The sequence below is a fragment of the Callorhinus ursinus genome, unplaced genomic scaffold (assembly GCF_003265705.2).
Source record: "Callorhinus ursinus isolate GAN/ISIS: 27379988/994484 unplaced genomic scaffold, GSC_fseal_2.0 scaffold19, whole genome shotgun sequence".
Lineage (NCBI taxonomy): Eukaryota > Metazoa > Chordata > Mammalia > Carnivora > Otariidae > Callorhinus > Callorhinus ursinus.
This window is the reverse complement of record NW_027397081.1, coordinates 16,714,348-16,733,707: the sequence shown is the minus strand read 5'-3', so window position 1 is coordinate 16,733,707 and position 19,360 is coordinate 16,714,348. Positions and strand designations below refer to the sequence as shown.

The 19,360-nt window shown below is 44.0% G+C and overlaps 1 protein-coding gene and 1 non-coding gene across 8 annotated transcripts in view; one reads left to right on the top strand and one right to left on the bottom strand.

Moving 5' to 3' along the window:
• Positions 1–4,226: 4,226 nt before the first annotated feature.
• LOC112840644 (U6 spliceosomal RNA) lies at positions 4,227–4,333 on the top strand. The gene has a single exon (XR_003212542.1). It is a non-coding gene; the product is annotated as a U6 spliceosomal RNA (small nuclear RNA).
• Positions 4,334–8,530: 4,197 nt separating this feature from the next.
• ARHGEF12 (Rho guanine nucleotide exchange factor 12) overlaps positions 8,531–19,360 on the bottom strand; it is a 151,466-nt gene continuing 140,636 nt past the window's right edge. For all 7 annotated transcript variants that reach the window (XM_073903856.1, XM_073903858.1, XM_025893525.2 and 4 more), the window contains 7 exons: positions 19,050–19,136; positions 18,836–18,915; positions 18,295–18,528; positions 15,386–15,853; positions 14,307–14,623; positions 13,172–13,241; positions 8,531–12,602 (listed from right to left, as the gene is read on the bottom strand). In XM_073903856.1, the coding sequence (XP_073759957.1) occupies positions 12,592–12,602; positions 13,172–13,241; positions 14,307–14,623; positions 15,386–15,853; positions 18,295–18,528; positions 18,836–18,915; positions 19,050–19,136 (1,267 nt within the window). In that variant the 3' untranslated portion in view covers positions 8,531–12,591. The remainder of the gene's footprint in view (positions 12,603–13,171; positions 13,242–14,306; positions 14,624–15,385; positions 15,854–18,294; positions 18,529–18,835; positions 18,916–19,049; positions 19,137–19,360) is intronic.

The following is a 19,360-nucleotide window of genomic DNA, read 5'->3' as shown; positions in this document are numbered from 1 at the left end:
CATCTTGGCAAAACATTAACCTCAGATAATTAGAAATACTATGATGTCTCCAGAGAAGCAAAATTCAGATTTATTTTCCCGTCCGTCGCATTCCACTGAATAGAGTATATTCAATCTAGCTGAATAAATATCGAGGAGGTTAAAACATTGATTAGGAAAAATACTTCACACTACTGACATCCGGAAACCAACTGACCAGTTAAGAAAGCAGGTGGGGACATTTCGGGTGTTTCGTTCCTCTGAAAGGAACCCTGGTGTTCCGTGGTTCCAGCTGCCCAGCATTGCTGGTGGGTGAGGGGGTGGGGAATAGGAAGCAGAAGAAATGAGAGGTGGGAGGGACGTCCCCTTCGTGCAAGGCTATTGAGGGCTTCTCCTATTGGGTTTATTACAGTGTTTTATGAAGCAATCCAAGAGATTACCCAGACATCTTCAGCTACCACCAGGGTTGCACTGGACTAATGTCATATAACAAATGGCTTGTAAAAGGTGTCCAAATCTTCTAGATGATTGAACCTAAATAGACGGTCTCCTGCCTAGGATTTTGGTGCCATATCATTTCACCGTATTTGCCTGACCTTAGCCAAAACTGGGAGAAAAAGTCTGAGATCAGGATAAGAATCTAGGAAGCAACTAATCACTCACTCCCTTTACAAACTAGGTTTGTTTCTATCTTTCAGTTACCAAAAAGCAGAGGGCTGTTAGGAAGGTTTGGGTCAGCTGTCTAATGTTTGATTAAGACCGCTCTCAGCTCTTAATATCATTGGCATTTTGGGGAAGGGGTTGAGACGTTGAAACTAAACATAGAACTCCCCCGCATCTTGATGGGCGTTCCCACAGTTGTCCCAATCCAACAGCGCCTCCGATCTCTGACCACACTGGGTGCGTGTCTCATGAAGGGGAAAAACAAGCTTACTAGCCAACTGACCTCATTGGCAGTCAAAGCATCAGTAGACCCCATCGAGATTCTTAAAAAACAAGACCACTAACCAACCTTATGGTTTCACAGATTATTCCAACAGGGTCATTGGTTCAACTTGGTGCTACAGGCTTTTTAGGTTATTGGATGACCAAACACATGGAGTGATTGAGCTCTTCCCAGGTATTTTGTGTTGTAAAGGGCAGGCGAGAAGTAAGAAAAAAATTATGCCATTGATCAAGTGTTGACTATGTGCTAGGTACTACATGCTTTACATTTATTCCTTCGTTTTCATCAACACAACCCTATGAGGTGTGTGGACGGTGAGTTCCCTGTGACAGGGGCTGTTGAAGCATGTGTGAGGAGTGTAAATAGGGGAAGGATGAAAGCCTTGAATCACTCAGTAGGGGAACAAAGGAGGCAATCTCGGAGGTAATTGTTTTTCTTTCATTTTTTTAAAAGATGTAATTCACATACCATAGAATTCACCCTTTTTAAGTGTACCATTCAATGGCTCTTTGTGTATCTGGGAGATTGTGTAACTGTCACCACCATCAAATTTCAGAGCATTTTGATCCCTTCATACTCATTCGTATTCTCCCATCTTCCAGCCTCTGGCAACCAGTAATCTGCTTTCTGTTTCTATGGAATCACCTATTTTAGACATTTCAGGTAAATGAATCATACAATCTGTGGTATTTTGTAACCTGGCAGGAAGTTTCCAAGGACCGTCATGTGGTAGCATGCATCATTCCTGTTAATGGCCAGATAACATTCCATTGTGTGGATGTGCCATTTTTTTGTTGTTGTTGACCAGCTCATCAGTGGATGGACTCTGAAGTGTTTTCCACTCCGAGGTTTTATGAATGCAGGGTTCCTGTTCTATATCCAGCCAGGACACTAACATGTGGGACTCAGTTCACTTTGTCTCCAGGACCGCACTTGCAGCTTCTTGGCGGACATGTCTGTTGATAGACCGCTGCCTAAACACGTGGCAAATGGAACTAATTTCCCCTGACAGCCTCCCTCCTTCATGCTTCCCCACTTCTGTTAATGGCAACACCAATCTCTCAGGTGCACGAAAGTCTTTTTTTTTTTTTTTTAACTCCTCCTTCTCCTGCATAGTAACTTACATGCCAATATCTGTAAACTCCACCTCGACTATGCCATTTCCCCCTAATCTGTCATGACCGATTTCAAGCCTCTTGTTGGCTATTAGTGTAGCTTCCCACTAGCTTCCCTGTCTACTACCTGTTCCCCTTTCTACTCTGCTCAGTGTGATTCAGTTGTTGGATTTATTCTTTTTATGTTCAGCTGGGTCCAGACCAGTCCCGAGATCAAACAGCTGAAATGAAACACAAATTTCTACCCCTGGGTCCAGCATAAGTAACTTGCAATTTAGTAAGGGAGAAAGGCAAAAAAGCAATAGTCATGCACTTGTCTTCGCTATTTGACTGGAAACACACCTTTAAGGGAAAAACTATTTCCACAGTAGGGTCATAAAGACAAGGCTTCAGTGGAAGCCAGATCTCCTCCTGAATTCTGGATTTTCCACTAGGACATCAGAATCACCACAAGCTTCAGTTACCTCATTAGTTTAAAAAAAAGAAAAGGAGAAAAACAGAAAAACCACTTACCTCTCGGGGCGCTTGTGAAGATTAGAGGTAACGTACGTAAAGGGACGGCACCTGCCATGTACTTTGTACGCTGTAGCTACTACTTTCATCCTCACCGCTGAGTCCTCCCCAAGATGTGGCACACTACTCTGCAGAGAGGGTACCCAAATATACTTGTACTCCTAAGTGCAAGTGGGGGGTTGGTGGAATACAGGGGGAATCCACAACTGCAGAAAGAACTGGGCAAAGAGAATGGTAACTAGCGGTTGCAGAAAATGAGAAAAAGGAGCTTGGGAAGATGAGCCAGATATGGATAGACAGGTCTGCTCTAGGCTGGTGTCAAAGCAAAGGATGAGGAAGGACCACCTGGAGGCAAGGGGAGGGGGGCAGGGAGGAGGCTAAGCCTGACTGGAGGCGAAGGGTCATGATGGGTAGGAGAGGGAAAATCAAGTTGGCCAAATGAATCGTGGACATCTCAGAAACCAAGAAGAGTTCAATCTCCTTACAGCAGTCCCCATAAAGCCATTATGGTTCTTGGGCAGGCGAGTGACATGAGGGAAGTTGTGGGTTTTTGGAAAACGGGATAGGAAGCCAGGGGCATGAGAGAAGAGCAGGAACTCAGTCTCATGCTGGTGGTTTCGATATCCCCTTGTACAACACGACCTGGCCACGGTGGGAACAGAGCAAGGAGTAAATGAGAAAGACAGTTTGAAAGAAAAAAAAAAAAAAGAATCACAGACCCTAGTAACAAATATTGTAAATGATCCTGACTTTTTGCCTTTTTCCCCTAAGGCCAGCATTTTTTTTCCCCCCTCAAAACATCTTCAAACACCTTGCTCCTCCAACTCTTCGTTTTCTGAAACAAAGCTAGGAATAAACTGACCAATTCGTCAGTCAATCTTATAGTCACGCTGCCAAGGTACTCTGACCCAAGATGGAAAGATTCCTGGTTATTTTTTTTTTAAAGATTTCATCCATTTATTTGAGAGAGAGAATGAGAGAGAGAGAGAGCATGAGAGGGGGAAGGGTCAGAGGGAGAAGCAGACTCCCTGCTCAGCAGGGACCCTGATGCAGGACTCGATCCCGGGACTCCAGGATCATGACCTGAGCCAACTGCCTTCGATTCCTGGTTATTTTAATCCACCTATGGGTACCCAGTCATAATTGCAGTTCGACTCTTCTCTGAAGAGACAGAATGTAAGTCAACCTATCATAACTCACATTTACAGCTCCAGAACCTTCCCCACACACTCCTATTAGACTGCAGATACCCCCACAGGAAGCAAACATTAGGCTCCGTGTGTATCGTGGCCAAATGTCACTGACGGCCCAATCAAGTTAGAATTTATCTCAAAGGGGCCACTCTCCAAAAGGAAGAGGAAAAGGTTGAGAAAATCTGAGGCTTTTACTTTTAATAGGTGGCAAAGCATAGGAAAGATTTTGTTGTGCCTCTTTCTCTTCTACTTTAGCTGTTTATAGAAATTTGATTGCATGAAAGCTTCCAAGTTCTCTGGGACTTATTCTTGCTGTCTGGACCAGTTCTTCGGATGGTGCATTTGCCAGCTAAATAATCAATCCAGCTGCCTCATGTTCCGGGCACTCAACTTTTGTGAATTTGCCAAATTTCATAAACCTTTCGGAAGAGGCCATCTATCAGGACAGGAGCAGGAACGGAAGTAAGATCTGTCAGTCTCGTGCTTGCTTCGGCAGCACGTATACTAAAATTGGAATGATACAGAGAAGATTAGCATGGCCCCTGTGCTAGGATGACTCGCAAATTTGAGAAGCGTTCCATATTAAAAAAAGAAAGGAAAAAAAAGATCTGTCAGTCTCTGCTCAGAAAGTCTCCTCTGAACCAGGAATGTCAGATCTGCTTCCACAAAAGCCTTCAAGTTTCTTGTAAACTGGCAGTGAGATCGGGACAAAAGGAAAAATGTAAATAATGCCTCATCAGACCGTAGGTCATGCTCAACGAACGAGAGGACTCTCTCAAAAGAAGAGATGCCAAAGAAGAAGAGGAGAAACAGAAATTTCCAGAGACAGACTTCAGCGAGTGACATGAAAATCATACTCTTGTTTTGGAGAAACACACGAGGCCAGGGGAGGCTAGAGCTTCCTCAGTAGAGGATGAGAAAGCAGAGGTCCAGAGGAGGTAAATGACTCGCTCCAGGTTAGACAATGAGCTCATGAGAGCAGAGAGCAGAAAGGACTTAAGTTTGGTTTGCTCATGCTTCCTTGGTCTTATGGATGGCTCTCTCCCCACAGATAGGAGGGGAAGACAGGGAAAACCCCAGAAACCCTGCCCCACATCGCCCTTCAGGCCACGATGTCTGGGCTACGGGGTTTGCGTTCTCCAGAAAAGGTCTCAAAGTATATCAAATTCATATTCATATTTACATATGAATATGAAAATAGCTTATGCTCTTACTGCAGTAGATATAGCAATATATGCATTTTTAGGAAGATAAAACAAAGTCTCATTAACCACAATGTAATTCAGTTTCCCATTAATTAAAAATGTAAGCAGCTCATATATTTCAAGGAAATATGTTTCCAAACTACCAAGATCTAGCTAAACTGGAAGATAAACCCTAGTATCAGCCCATTGCAAATGGAAGGAGGCTTTTAGCAAGATGACCACCACTAGTTACACGTGACTGTGAAATTTCTGGGACATCTACTATGACCACACCCCACCCCCTTATCACAGCAGCACCAAAGCAGCACAAGTCCAATATACAAGTTTCTTAAAACCAGGTTCTTGGGGCACCTGGGTGGCTCAGTCAGTTAAGCGTCTGACTTCAGCTCGGGTCATGATCTCGGGGTCCTGGATTGAGCCCTGTCTGAGCAGGGTGTCTGCTTGTCCCTCTCCCCCTGCTCCTCCCCTCCACTCATGCTCTCTCTCAAATAAATACAATCTTAAAAAAACAACAAAACAAGGTTCTTACTAAGTCACCAAGTTTTTTTCTTTCTTTATATTTAAAAGAACTAGGTTAAACAAGTATAACAGAGACTAGCAACCAAGTTTTAAAAAATGAACATACATTCTCTCCCTCCTGTTTCTCTCCCTCTCTGTGTCTCACACACACACACACACACACACACACACACACACACACACACACGTGAGCCTAGAGTTTGGACACACAAAACCATTATAAAACATGAAATATGGCTGCATTAGTAAGAGAGAGATTAACAAATTCTAAATTCACTAATCATTTTCCACCTTTCCTGCTTTAAGTATTTAACTCCTAGAATAAAACACCACCACCACCTTTAGAGAGACACTGGTCACATGCTTGGAGGTTTCTCATTCACTTCCCCCAACTCCTTTAAGTATTATTGATCCTGATCTGCAGCCGAGGAAAGGGAACCCAGGGGGTAATCTGCTCGGGGTCACGCAGCAAGTGAGCACAAGAGCTAGAACTGAATCCAACTGTTCAGGCTCTTTTCACCACCCCAACAGTTCTCAAAGTATGGTCTGCAAACCCTGGTGGTCCCCAAGACTTTCAGGGATACAGGGAGTCGTAACTATTTTTGTTAAACTACAAATTTGGAAACGTGTCCACCACTGTGAGACTTTTCCAATGAGATCAGTTGTTGATATCAATACATGTGAGCTTTTGATTCTATATAAAGAAATGTGTCAACATTTGAAGGCCTGCACAGTTCATAAACCAGTATTTTCCAAATTATCGATACAGGATATTACAAAATGATGCATAGGTAAAAGATACCATTCTTCGCACACTGAAAGTATAAAATGGACTGATGGATTTTAGTGTCACAAGGTATAAAAATTTCATTGATATGCCTTCAGATTCTACATTGCTGCTCTCTTTTAAGAAACTACCACTTACCAAGTTTCAGTGTAGTATGGAAATATCCACAATCATCTGAAAAGGCTATTAAAATACTTTTCCCTTTTTAAAATATGTGTCTGTGTGAGGCTGGATTTTCTTCATATACTTCAACCAAAACAACATAGCACACCAGATTGCATGCAGAAGTAGATAGGAGAATCCAGTTGTCTTCTACTAAGACAGACAATTAAAGACATTTGAGGAACCATAAAACACTCTTCTCATGAATAATTTTATTGTGGAAAATAAAATTTTTCATAAAAACATGTAATGGGTTTATGACTTTTTATATGAATTTTTTGGGTTTTTATTGGCTTTCTCATTTTTCATATTACATTTTCCTTTTTCATTTCTGATAAGGTAAATGTCAGTAGATGCAGCCCACACGAACACAAGCTCCTCCGGGAGGCTCACAATAATTTTAATTTAAGAGTATGAAGTGATCCTGAGATCAAAACGATTGAGCACTGCTCCCCTTCATCATTTAAAATAATGATAGCAGAAAAAAATTGACCTGTACAGATAATTCTCCAAAAAATTTTAAGAATTACCAAGATGTACCCTATTCTTTTTTTTTTTTTTAAGATTTTATTTATTTGACAGGAGAGGGAGGGAGAGCACAGCAGGGGGAACAGCAGCAGAGGGAGAAGCAGGCTCCCCGCTGAGCCAGGAACCCGATGTGGGGCTCCACCCCAGGACCCTGGGATCATGACCTGAGCCGAAGGCAGATGCTTCATCGACTGAGCCACCCCGGAGTCCCCTAATTATTGTTCTTGATCAGGAATGCGTTCATGTGGCCCCAACCCTGTGGTCCCTTGTACAAAGAAAGGGATCCCCTGGAATAAAATGCTGTAAGGGAAGCCTTAAGTTATACCTAGGTCCAAAAGCAGCCTAATCACATAAGGGGGAAAGACATTAGAAGAGAAACAGAGCTCTACTTACCTTCAATGATTTCACACCAAGGCCTTGGCTGACGCTCAGGGAACGATTGTGTCTCACTAACAATAGGCGGCAAAGCAAACATGCCCCCTGATGGCTAAAATCAGGCAAGCGCTTGCTGTGAGCAGGATGAATTATACCTGACATGACAGAAAAGAAAAATGGGAAACACCCACATCTAGCTATTTATCTGTAATGTTTTAGGACATTCGTCATAGTAGGAAGACATCATGTTCCACTGAAAAGCAACTACTCATCGGGATAGATCCTCTTATTTTTCAAGTTGGTATTGAACCTTTGGTGAGCTGGTCCTATAGCTTCGAAGAGGGCAGCCCAAAGTGAAAGGAACTGCTCAAGCGCAGAGATAGTGCTCTCCTTAGAAGATGGCCATCCAGGAGCAGGTACGAATGGAGGAGGTATTCATCCCCCTTCCCAGCTATCCTTGTAAACACAACTGCAACTACTAACAGGTTAATTTCCTCAAAGGATATTTGAATAGCCTTAATTTTTAAAAGGCTGAACTAAAAAAATCCTATAAAATATGAAGCATTTTTTTGCTACACTTATTAGATCAGCCAAATGTGCCCCTGAATGACTGAAAATTCAAATATCATCCCAAGAATGTCAAATGATACCTCTATGTCAAAACCAACATACCCAAAAGCCCAACTCAGTGAGCCTTCAGAGTTGAAATGGGATCAATAAAAGCATAGAAGTGTTGCTCCTTTAGTTACTCCAGCATTGGGAATAAGGATGGTAATAAAGACATCAGATTTTCATTTAGGGTAGCAGGAAGCCCAAGTTATTTTCAAGTGAACCATTATTCCCACTGATTCATACACTTAAAAATGGTTAAAATGACAACTTTTATGAGCATGTTTTACAATTTAAAAAAACACACCAAAAATCACTGAACTGTACACTTGAAAGGAGTGAATTGTACGCTATGTGCACTAAGCCTCAGGTAAAACTGCCCCATGTGCAGTGGCATTCCCAGCTGCTAGTCTCATGGAGGCTCACACGTTAGCGGTCAGCCGGCTGGTCTCACTAGAAAAGACGCTCTCACAAGCAGCAAGATGTGGGACGCTCACTGCCAGTAAGATTAATTAAGGCCTCCTTGGTGCGTAAGCTTTTCCAGTGTAACTTGTGTAAGTCAGATCAAGAAGAATATAAATAAAAAGTCACACCCTTGGTTCCTTTAAGCATATTTAATATTTGAACTCTCATTTTCTATTTTCCCAGACCCCAGAAAACAGAAAGTTTTTAGATGACGAATATTTTGTTCCAGAAACATACAGCCTTATCAGCTAATTCATAAAAGAGCTATTTTACAAAGGTACATCTGGATAATTAGAACAATAAAGTCTTTCAGGCATTTCAAAATGTGATCAGTAAAAATACATGATTATTAATAAAGTTTTTTTTAAAGATAGTTCCAGATTTTTTTAAAAGTAATTTCTGTTAAAGAGTACATGATTGTATGGTGAACAAGGAAAATAAAATGCTCTAGTAGGAAGAGGCTTATTAAAAATAACCAATAGTGTGCACATTACAGTTATATCACTTTTGCAGTACATCTTAGCCATTGGCACCTGGAAATGGCAGACAGGGCTTCCTTCTATGAGGTACATTTTTGTTCTCTACCAATTTATTATCAAAACCATCAGTACCAGTGGGGAAGGCATAAGGAACGAGGCAAAAGAAACTCTTCTTGAAGTAAGAACAATTTTGCCGATCTCTGAAAAGGGGTGGGACAGTCAGAAGAAAACAGGATTTGCAAAACAAAAACTCTAATGGTAGAGGGGAATAAACTAGCCAGCAGAAAGAGGACTAGGTCCTGCCGAATTTTCTATTTTGAGGTCCTCTGTACACACTTCTCAGTGATGCCCTCTGTGACATACAGGGAAGGAAATAGTGACCAATGCTCTAGTAGCTCAAAATAACATCATATACCACCTTCGGAGAAGACAGTTTCCAGTTTGAAATACAGAAGCTCCATGTAATATACCTAATTTACCAACATCACCCAAAAAAAGTATGCAAGTAAAAGACAACTCACAGGAAGCGTAATTATTTTCTTTAGCTTCGAAAAAGAAAAAAAATAAGCTTTGTCTCCTTTAATCACATTAGGTTCCCCCTCTCTCCTCCAAAAACAAAGAGAAAACTGTTTTTAATGAGACACACCCTTGGGGTGCCTAGCTGGCTCCCTCGATAGAGCATGTGACTCCTGATCTTGGGGTTGTGGGTTTGAGCCCCACGTTGGGTGTAGAGGTTACTTAAAAATAAAATCTTAAAAAAAAATAAGATAAAGAGGCACATCCTTTCTAACAGTGGTTAGAAGTTGTTCTGGGGAATGGGAAGCCAAAAAGCTAATGAAATATACCTTCTTATGGTAAAACATAATAAATAGATAACAGTTTAGGTTCTAAAAGCCAAGACAACTCAGGCAGTCCAAGTTAGCTGATTTTAAAGTATGCAAAATATATGGCTTCTAGGGCTGTAATCATGATTTTAAATTATAGCACTTTGGGGGCTTGCTGATTTGCCTTGATTAACTCTGTTCTCTAAAAGGAAGGAGACACTCCAAGTGTAATTTGCCATTTAATAGCAAAGGACCCATTAGGCCCACAGAAGAGAGCCCAGGGTCACAGCAGGTCACTTCAATGGCTAAAACCCAGCTCTCCAGCTCTGGGGAGGTTGCTTTGTTCACCACCCTTGGATCCAGCTTTTAGTCAAGTAACTTTGAGAAAACAGCTTTGATGGTGACCACTGTCACTCAAAGACAGGATGAATATCTAATTCCATCATCCTGAAGGGCATATATGGTATCAAAGTAAAGTGGACGTGATTATAAAGGCCCAAAGAAAAGGAGGGTGTGGGAGGTGAGGCTGAGAAGGAAGGAGGGGAGAAGTTAAGCTGGTTAAGATAAAAAGAACACTCAAAACTGTGGAACCTTTTCAGACTTAAGACTTTGTTGTGGGGCTTCATTTAAAAATCTAGGTATGAATTTATTTGGAAGTACTAGAGCTATGGTCAAAGTATTTTTCCAGTTAGCTCGGTTCTAAGGAGAGGTTAAACTGCAGGAAAAGAAAAGCAAATCGTTGTTAAGGACAAGATCTGGCTGAGCTAGAACAGAAACCTAAAAGTTTCTTAAATGCATGCTAGAGAATCACGTGACTACCCCTGGACTATCTGAACTTAAGGTGAACGTTCTATTTTTTATTTACCTTTCTCCTGATTAAATGCCAGCTGAGGACACCGGTGTCATGTGGCTGCAGGTGTGTTACCCTTTCAGCTGGGAGTGACTACCTGTTTCCAGCCGCACGTAACCATTCCTATTCTACCTGCTTAAGAGCTACAGAAAGTTCAAGTCCCAAGCTTCACTTACTAGCTTCTGCTTCCAAAATTTTTACTCCCACTCTGGTTTAACTGATACTTGGTCTACAACTCAAAATAGCATTCTAATTTAGAGATGATATCCAACGATCCGAGTTAGGCTACTTAAAAACCTAGATCGGGTTTGAAAAGGCAGGAAACAGGAATGCGGACACGGATGAGTTGGTTAAGTTGTAGTAGTAGGGAAGCCTCATCACTTGCCATGAGAGTGCAGGGGAAGAGTAAAATGACATCCCGATTACCCACAGGGTTCAGAGGCCACTGCTGAAAGATATGAGCGGTGGAGGAATGGTTTGCATATTAACAGAATTTGAAGATTTGACAAATGATTTAGTGCTAGTTGGCAAAAATACTCCAAAACACATATACCCGATGCACAAAGAAAACCACAGAAAGCCAATATAACTGAAGGAGTTCTCGAGTCACAATTCTGCAACATTGATCCTCTGTAGGGTGCTGCCAATACTACGATTCATTCGAGAGCAGGCAGTCAGCAACCCCTTGCCCACAGCTTCCAGTGTATGTTCTGGTCTGCAATGGTGAAGGTCAGTCACGCACCAGTGTGGAGAAAGCCCCGGCAGTGAAGTCAGAGGACGTGGTTCTGGAGCTGGTTTGAGCAGCCCTGCCTTCTCCACCACATCCTCACCACTCCGCTCGTGGCTCTCCTCTTAACTCAAAGAGCCCTTTGGCACCATCAGTGCAAACTTAGTATTAGAGTCAAACCTCCAGGTACTAAAATGTTACTGGCCTTATATTCAGCAGTACCCGTGGCTGATGACAGCCATGGTTCAACTCAGTAGTGATTCAGTTAGCTAACCTTCCTGGACTCTTCCCCCGCTCCCGCCCTTCCTCCGCACCCCCACCCCCGCCACCATCCAAAGTGTCTCCATTTGTTTGTTTTTCCTTCCCGCTCCATCCGCAGGGATAATTTTACACAAGTGCCCAGGTCTAATGTATAATTATAAAAATGGAACAATACCAAGAATAACAAATTTATAGCCAAGAAAATAAAATTTGCTTTCCTCTCCCTCCCAAATCCCTACCCTCAATAGAAAAGAAGAGAAGAAAACACACCCATTTTCAAGTGCCTGCTATTTAGTACACTGAGGATTTTCTGTTAATTGGGGGTGGATCCCAGCTACAGAGAAGAGGTGCCTGCCTCAGGTGGGAGGAAGCGTACCTACCTCTCTGCCCACCTGGGTAGCACACAGCTCAAGTCCTCTGCATGCAGGAGCCATGGGCATACTTAGCCTCAAAGACAGTGCCTACCGGGTGGCAGAGGGCATGGAATACAGTTTCATGAAGGCTGGATGCTCCTCCCTTCCCCGGCTTACTTCCTCCTCTCTGCCTCTCCACCCAGCCTCCTAATACCTCATCCGGAACTCTTGGCTTTAGGAGCAACTGACCCTCGGGTGTACTAAATACGAAGGGCTAAAACTCTCACTACTCAATTAAAACAAAACATGGCAAAATAAAAATTAAAATGTGCTTTCAAATACGGAATGAAGTCAAATAAATACATCTGATTTTCTCTTTTTCTTAAGTCTAAGTAAAATTTCATATCCTACACCCAAAGCTCTATACATTTGGTTTTTGTTCTGAATCAAAATGAATTTCCAATAGTGAGGAGAGCAGAGTGAGAGAGTCAGGGCTCCCCCCCTGACAGACCCGTGCAGCTGCCGGACGGTGAGGAACGAGTCCCGCTCTGGGCGCCCGGGCACGCGGCCACCCCCGGGGGCTTCACAGGCAGACCCTCTGTCACACACACTCTCTGCGTCCGCGGTGGAGCCCAGGATGGGTGATGCGAGGCCGATGCTCAAAGTCCAACAACCTTCAGTCACCTCCAGGACACGCGGTTCTAACTTTTATCTGGGAAGAATAAAGATGTGTGGAGATCAAATTAAGAAGAACAAATGAACATCTGACATCTGTGGGTCTCAGTATGTCTCTCTGGATCAGAAAGGCCTCACTGGAAAACAGGTAAGCAAATGAGGACAGACTGCTGCACTGAACACAGATCCATGTGCAGTCACGGGGAGACCACGCTCCCGCCCCGTTAGGACAGACACCAAGGCACAGCAAGGCCCGGGGGGCACGAGCCTCCCTCACATCAGCACGGCAAATCTCTCAGGAATCTAGGATTTACCAGGCTTCCCCCTGCCCTGTTTTCTGCTCTTGCAAAGGTAAAGAAGGAGGGGGTGGGGGGTGGGATGGCCCAAAAAAAAGACAGCCACAGCTCCTCCTAGAAGGGGAGGCGCAGAGTCAGCAGATAACAGCCTCTGCTTGATCTACGATGTTTGCAAAGAAGCGGCTTTTTAAAGACAGGAAAGAAATGGAATCTCGGAAGGTTTCCACTTTAAACAAGAATAAATCATTTCATTCGATGTACTGTTCAGGCAGAATGATTCGAGAGTCGGGCATCCACAACTTTAACATACCTGAGTGCTTGTCTGTGAGGGCTGACCCAGCCAGCCTTTGGCAAAGCCTGCTGTAACTTTCCTCCACCTTCTGCAAAATAAAACCCATAGGTTTGCCATTTGAACATCATAATTTTTCTTTATGAAAACAGAAAGGCAAGCTTTTTCCTATTACCAGTACGTGCTTCTAGATTTCAACATTAACGTCGTTAGGAATTTTGTTAGTGGGGGGGAGAAAAGTGAACTGCATTCCTTTTACCTGTTTCTCCCTGGAGTAACTTAAAACTCTGTCAAGTAAAGGTGATTCTCCTACCCCCAGAGTCACCCTGAAAATGGTCCCACAGGTGACATGAGCTGTGTTAGGGCCAACCTGCCCACAATGGCCTTCTAGATACCTCATCAGCCCCTGGATGACATCACCTACAATCACATGAAGAAGGGAAAACCTATCACGTGAAGTTAAAAGAAAAACTAAGGGATATCAGTCTTCAGCTAAACGGCTAAGAACACTTTTAATGTTCCGAAGCCTCTAACTAAATGAAGTCATGAAAAAACATTTGGGCTCTAGCAGTTGTGTCTACTGATGCCAAACTTTAGGATAAAGTCCTTTTCTTAGAATCACCACTGAAGTCAGTTCTGAAATAGCGGCCCGTACAGTGACCTCAACTCCAATTCACAAAATTCCATTCATGTCTAGCTCTCCAGATCATGGGAGCCACTGGAGCCAACTTTTGTGTGTCAGAGCGTCTGGGGAACTACCCACATCACCTAACAATTCATGGATAATTAATAAGTGAAAGCATTTCCTAGCCGAGATTCATACCGACACAAGCCCTCCTATGTCATTGGCTTGCTGTTCATTTCCTCAGGGAGGCCAGCCAATCATCCCAAATTTATTTGGGTTCTTACACTGAGAAACCCACACAAACATGCCATCTATATAGTACTACGATGTTTTCTGTTCTTGTGATCTGCAACCAGATGCACCGTGATCTCGGCTTTTTAACCAAGTCTATTCACGGGTAATGGTCAAGGAAAACAGCAAATCTAGAACCTGAACAAGCTCACTGGCTTCAGCACTGTGGTCGTTCTCTACCTCCTCTCTGTGAAATACTTTTCTTTACCCAAGCCGCGAGGACGCTGAGGTCTGAGGTACCTTTAAGTGTTCAAGGTCAGCCTCGATCTTACGAATGTACTCCATGATCTGGCTCTGTGAGTCTGCACAAGAGGGGGGACTCTGGATCTCAAAACAGGAGTCATCCATAGCTCCCCAGCGCTGCTGGACCAGGAATTCTGGGGTGAACGGTGAAGCCGCCCCATCAGAATGGGCACGCTGGGGCGAGTGATGCTGCGGGGGGGCAGAGTCCATGGAGGGGATGCCTGTCGCGGGTGGCGGGGGAAGTGAGGAGGCAACCTCCTCATCTGTGGAACTCTCCTGCACCGCTTCATAGCCATCCAGAATCAAATAGTTTCCTGTTGACAGACACAGAGTAGCTTGATGAGCTTCGTGCTGCCACCCTCACATCAAAAAAGAGAGATGAAGTGATATGCTGACAACCTTAAAAGCCATTAGAGAGGGAGAAAAACCATTAATTCCCCACTTCCCGAGTTCAGTTTTAAGTACATCAGAATCTTCTCACTTCAGGTTGAAGCTAAACTTAGCAAACTTTCATGTGATTTCCGAATAATTCCAAATTAGTTAGCATCTTAAAAGCTGGAAACTACAAAGTCCCCGTATGATCTTGCCTCTGCTTCCCAGCCGCAGAGCTCTTGCGCCTCATCTCCCACCATGTGCACCCCGGCTCTCTGCTGCAGCCCCCCTCCCTCAGTGCCCACGCCGCTCTGCTCCCATGCAACTAACAGAGGCCCTCCTCCCCGACTGCCCTGTCTGCCCCTGGGTCTGCCTTACATTTCCTCCTAATTCTTCTGACCATCTGACATCTGTTGGTTTACTTATTTACCATGACTCGTTCCTCCCTAGTACTTAAGCTTCACAAAGATAGTGGATTTTTCTGGGTTTTAGCTAATGCCGTCTATCCCAGCACCTGGGATGGGGTCTGGCACAGAGCAGATTCAGTAATAATTGACCGCATGAAACAGTAAGTGCTACACACTCACCCACATGCACACGCACACACACGCAGGGATGATGCGTGCATACCCAAACAACATCCATCTCAGCACACAGCACAGATAACGATCAAAATCAAAGTTTAAAATGTGAAAGAAACTTGCCTGAGATGCGCAAATTAACATCCTCTTCCTTCTTAACTGCTCCATCACCTTCTGATGGATTATCATCGCTGTGTGCTTCACGGGCATCAAAAAAGTGCTCTCCACTCTCATCGAGACTCCCTTCTGGCTCTGCAGGAGGCATCTCTGGGGTCATAAGCATGTGGTCCATGGCGAAGATGGTACTTGCCTGGCTATCTTGGAAGGCCAGTACCACTGAATCCCGTGGAGCCGGAGATTCAGTTGAAGTCCGTGGACTGTGACAAGTTGCAGTGTCACCAGTTCCAGTTCTAAAGGGCATCTGTCCTTCGACAGGAGGATAGGCCTTACTGTTCTCCGAGTTCTGGGCCCCACCGTCTGTCTGCACCCCTAAAGATGCTGTCCTGTAGCTTGGGAAATGTGGCCAGTCTTCCTGAGCGCTCTTCTCAGTCAAACCCAGCTGTTGTACGAGCAGCTGCTTCAGCAAGCCCACTGGAAGGTTCAGGGAGGGAGGGAAAAATCCACACATTCATACCAATAACCGCAGACTGCCGGAATTAAATTAGTGTGTGGACTTATCCATTACTTCTAAGAGTAAGTACCTTTTTAGTAACATAGAGTCAAAATATTAATTTCGTGTGATAATTTTTTTTGTTTTGTATTGTTAAATGAAATAAGGCACCATCTAGAGAAGATGTAATATTAAAGGAGACTTGGAAAGATGTACGCCTTCTGAGTGGGGAGGCACTCCTAAATCTCTGACACCATGCCTTCCTCTCTTTTCTCTTCCACATAACCCCAAAGGTACTTCTTAAAAGGATGTTAAAAAGCTGTGTTATGCTAGCAAAGAAGCCCTCAAAGTTTTGCTTTGTCCAGAAGCAGACACCATATACACAGGCGTTATTTTTTCTAATTTTATTAGACACACTCTGAACATTTATTTTATCATTTATAATAACCCAAGGAATCTCCTTAAATGGTAAAGACAATAAAGCTAGCCTATAATGAGATTACTTTCAATGATTTGGTAGCATGTATACTTTCAAAGGAGAGGAAAATGTATATGAGTTTTTAAAAACGACCTTACTGGTGGCACGGCCTCCTTGGGCTGTTGAAAAGAAGTAATTCAATTTTCAACGGGCAGGTGTATGCTGTGCGGCCACTCATACAATGACAGTGTAAGTCAAAGCATCGGAAACCATTCTGACTGTTCATTCAGGAGAATCGACAATAAATTAGATCTTAGAGAATGTGACCAACTCCCGACGCTGAACTCTGGCTGAATTTCTATTTTCTGTTTCTTTGGACAAACAGTCTCCACTAGTCTTTGGCTCTCTGTCCTTCCGCTCTACCTACACTCCCCTAAGAGATGCTACGCATTCCTACAGCCCTGACACTCAAACCCATCCCTCCCCCACCTTCTCACCAGAGCCCAGGTCTTAAAAACTCCAACCTCCTGCCGGTTACTTCCTTTTTAAATAGCTTTGCCAGTTTTAAAATTGAGCCCATAATCTCTGGCAAATAAAAAAAGGAGGAAAAAAGAAAGTGTGGCAGTGGGCCATGGTGGTCCTTTCTGACTTTGATTTCTGACAAGAACACTGAAATCATCTAAATATTCCCTTTTCTTTGCCCTTGCACCAAGTCGATTGTTTTGAGTATTTGCTGCGTCCTCAATTGCTTTTCATTCCTCTGATGCCGTTCTAGTCCAGACCCTTTCATCAGCCTCAAGCCCCTTCACACTGGCTAGCCACAGCCTCCTGGCCTCCCCCCATCCCAACCCTTCCACACTCTCAGCCTGAGCGGTCTGTTCTCACTAGTCATATCCGAGCTTCCAAACTTCAAATGGTGCTTGGCAGCCAGAGCCACCCTTCTCGGTCTTTCCCCTCCTCCAGCACACCTGCGAGACAGGACAGGCTCCCATTTGTAAGGGATTCTCAGCCAGGCTGGAGAGGGAGGGGGGAGCTAACAGAGTGGCAAGGGCCACCCACCTTGTGGGTGTGCGCTGTGTGTGTGTGTGTGTGTGTGTGTGTGTGTGTGTGTGTGTGAAAGAGAGAGAGGGAGGATGGGCCAGGGTGGAGAGTACTGCAATCTCTAAAGAAAATAAGAAGAGTATCTGTGCTCTGGCACATGCTCTGCCGTCTTTTTTTTTTTTTTTTTTAAGAAAGAGCGAGCATGTGTGCAAGTGTGTGTGTGTGTGTGTGTGTGTGTGTGTGTGTGTGTGTGTGTGAAGGAGGGGCAGAAGGAGAGATGGAGAGAGGGAGGGAGGGAAGGAGTGGGGGAGAGAGGGAGAGAAAGAGAGGGAAAGAGAGAGAGATCTTAAGCAGGCTCCATGCCCAGAGCAGAGCCCGATATGGAGCTCAACCTCACGAGCCTGAGATGATGACCTGAGCTGAAATCAAGAGTGGGACCCTTGACCGACTGAGCCACCCAGGTGCCCTGTGTGCTGTGCCATCCTTAAAATCCAGAGGACTCAATGTGGTGTTCAAGGTTCACAGCAGCTGGCCTCAGAAGCCCGTCTCCTACCTTTCCAAGCTTCTCTCCCACACCTGCACTAACATGGTCTGCTCGCGGCTCTCGGAGCACCCTCGGGGCCTCCTGCCTCTGTACTTCCGGTCCTACCATTATTCTTACCTACATATTCTCTACATACCTATCTGAGTCTTACCCATTCTTCAAGGCAATAAATCACCTCCCTCTTGTCTCCTGACAATTCCCTCTCCGGTCACCACAACCAGATCAATTCTGACATACCTGTACTGGTTACTTTAAAAAAAGTGGGAGGTTTTCTATCATCTTCCCAACTAGATGGTAAAATTCTTTAAGGGAGAGGTCAGAGTTCCCATTTCTTTGGATTCTCCCTAAGTGGCTGCACAGTACACGACACAACCCTGGTACTTTGCAAGTATCTGTGTTAACTTATGAATAACACTTACAATTCCTTAGTGCATCCAATGCCCACCGTTCTTCTGAGGCAGGCAAGTGTGGGTCTGGGGTTGTGATTTGATAACTTGCTCCAGCTTCCTGCAGAGTCCCATCTGCATGCTGCTCCTTAGCAAACTGTCTCTCAGCCACAAACAGATCATCTACCTCGGATTTCCCAGAGGTACCGAGTGAATGAGACTGAGGTTTTGACGATATTAAGGGAGACTCTAATCCCAAATCTCTGTCTGTTCAATGGAACAGAAAAAGCAGAATAGATCTTAAACAAAACTTTTAATTTTTAACGCGAAGCATTCAGGAAATACTTGGAACAAAAATAACCACATGAGTACAGAGATCATCGGCTGTTAAGTAAAATACACGGCACTTAGAGCAGTGTTACCAAGGGCACACAGAAGGCTCATAAGCGAAGCTTGTGAAAGTAAACAGCTGATGCGAGAATCTGCATATATCAAAAGACTTCGAGTTTCTCTGCCTTTTCACAAGTAACACATAGACTACATTCTTCCAGGTTAACCTAACAGATCAGTTTACCTGGACTCTGTAGACCAGGGACCGAAATGCTGTGGTGTTCCACTTTTAACTTTGGAGCTGCTTCTTCATCGTTGTCTCCTCTGTGGAAGAAGGAAAACAACTTTTCAGCTTCATGAGGTGCCTAAACATCACTGCAACGAAATGTAAGAATCATCCATTCCCTTCCTGACCAAAGCCCAGAGTCAGTCAGACAACGATGCAGAGGCACACTCACTCGCAAGGTGGTGACTGTGGCAATGGGATTGGCTTTGCGGACTGTTCCTTCACGGATGCAGCCATCCGACAGATGAGGTCTTGCCAGCTGCAGGAAGTGTGAAAAGGATCCAAAATCCAAAAGGGAAAGGAAAAAAAATGCCCTTTAAATACACTCAGAAAGAAAAAATAACAAAAACAAACAAACCAGAAACCAAAGCAAGCCAATCCAACAAAAAAACCCTACTTCCTCCAGAGAGTGTCTTTATTTTGTCAACGTAAGTAGAGATTATAAAAAACAGCTGTACCTTAAAGAAAAAGCTAACAAGCAAC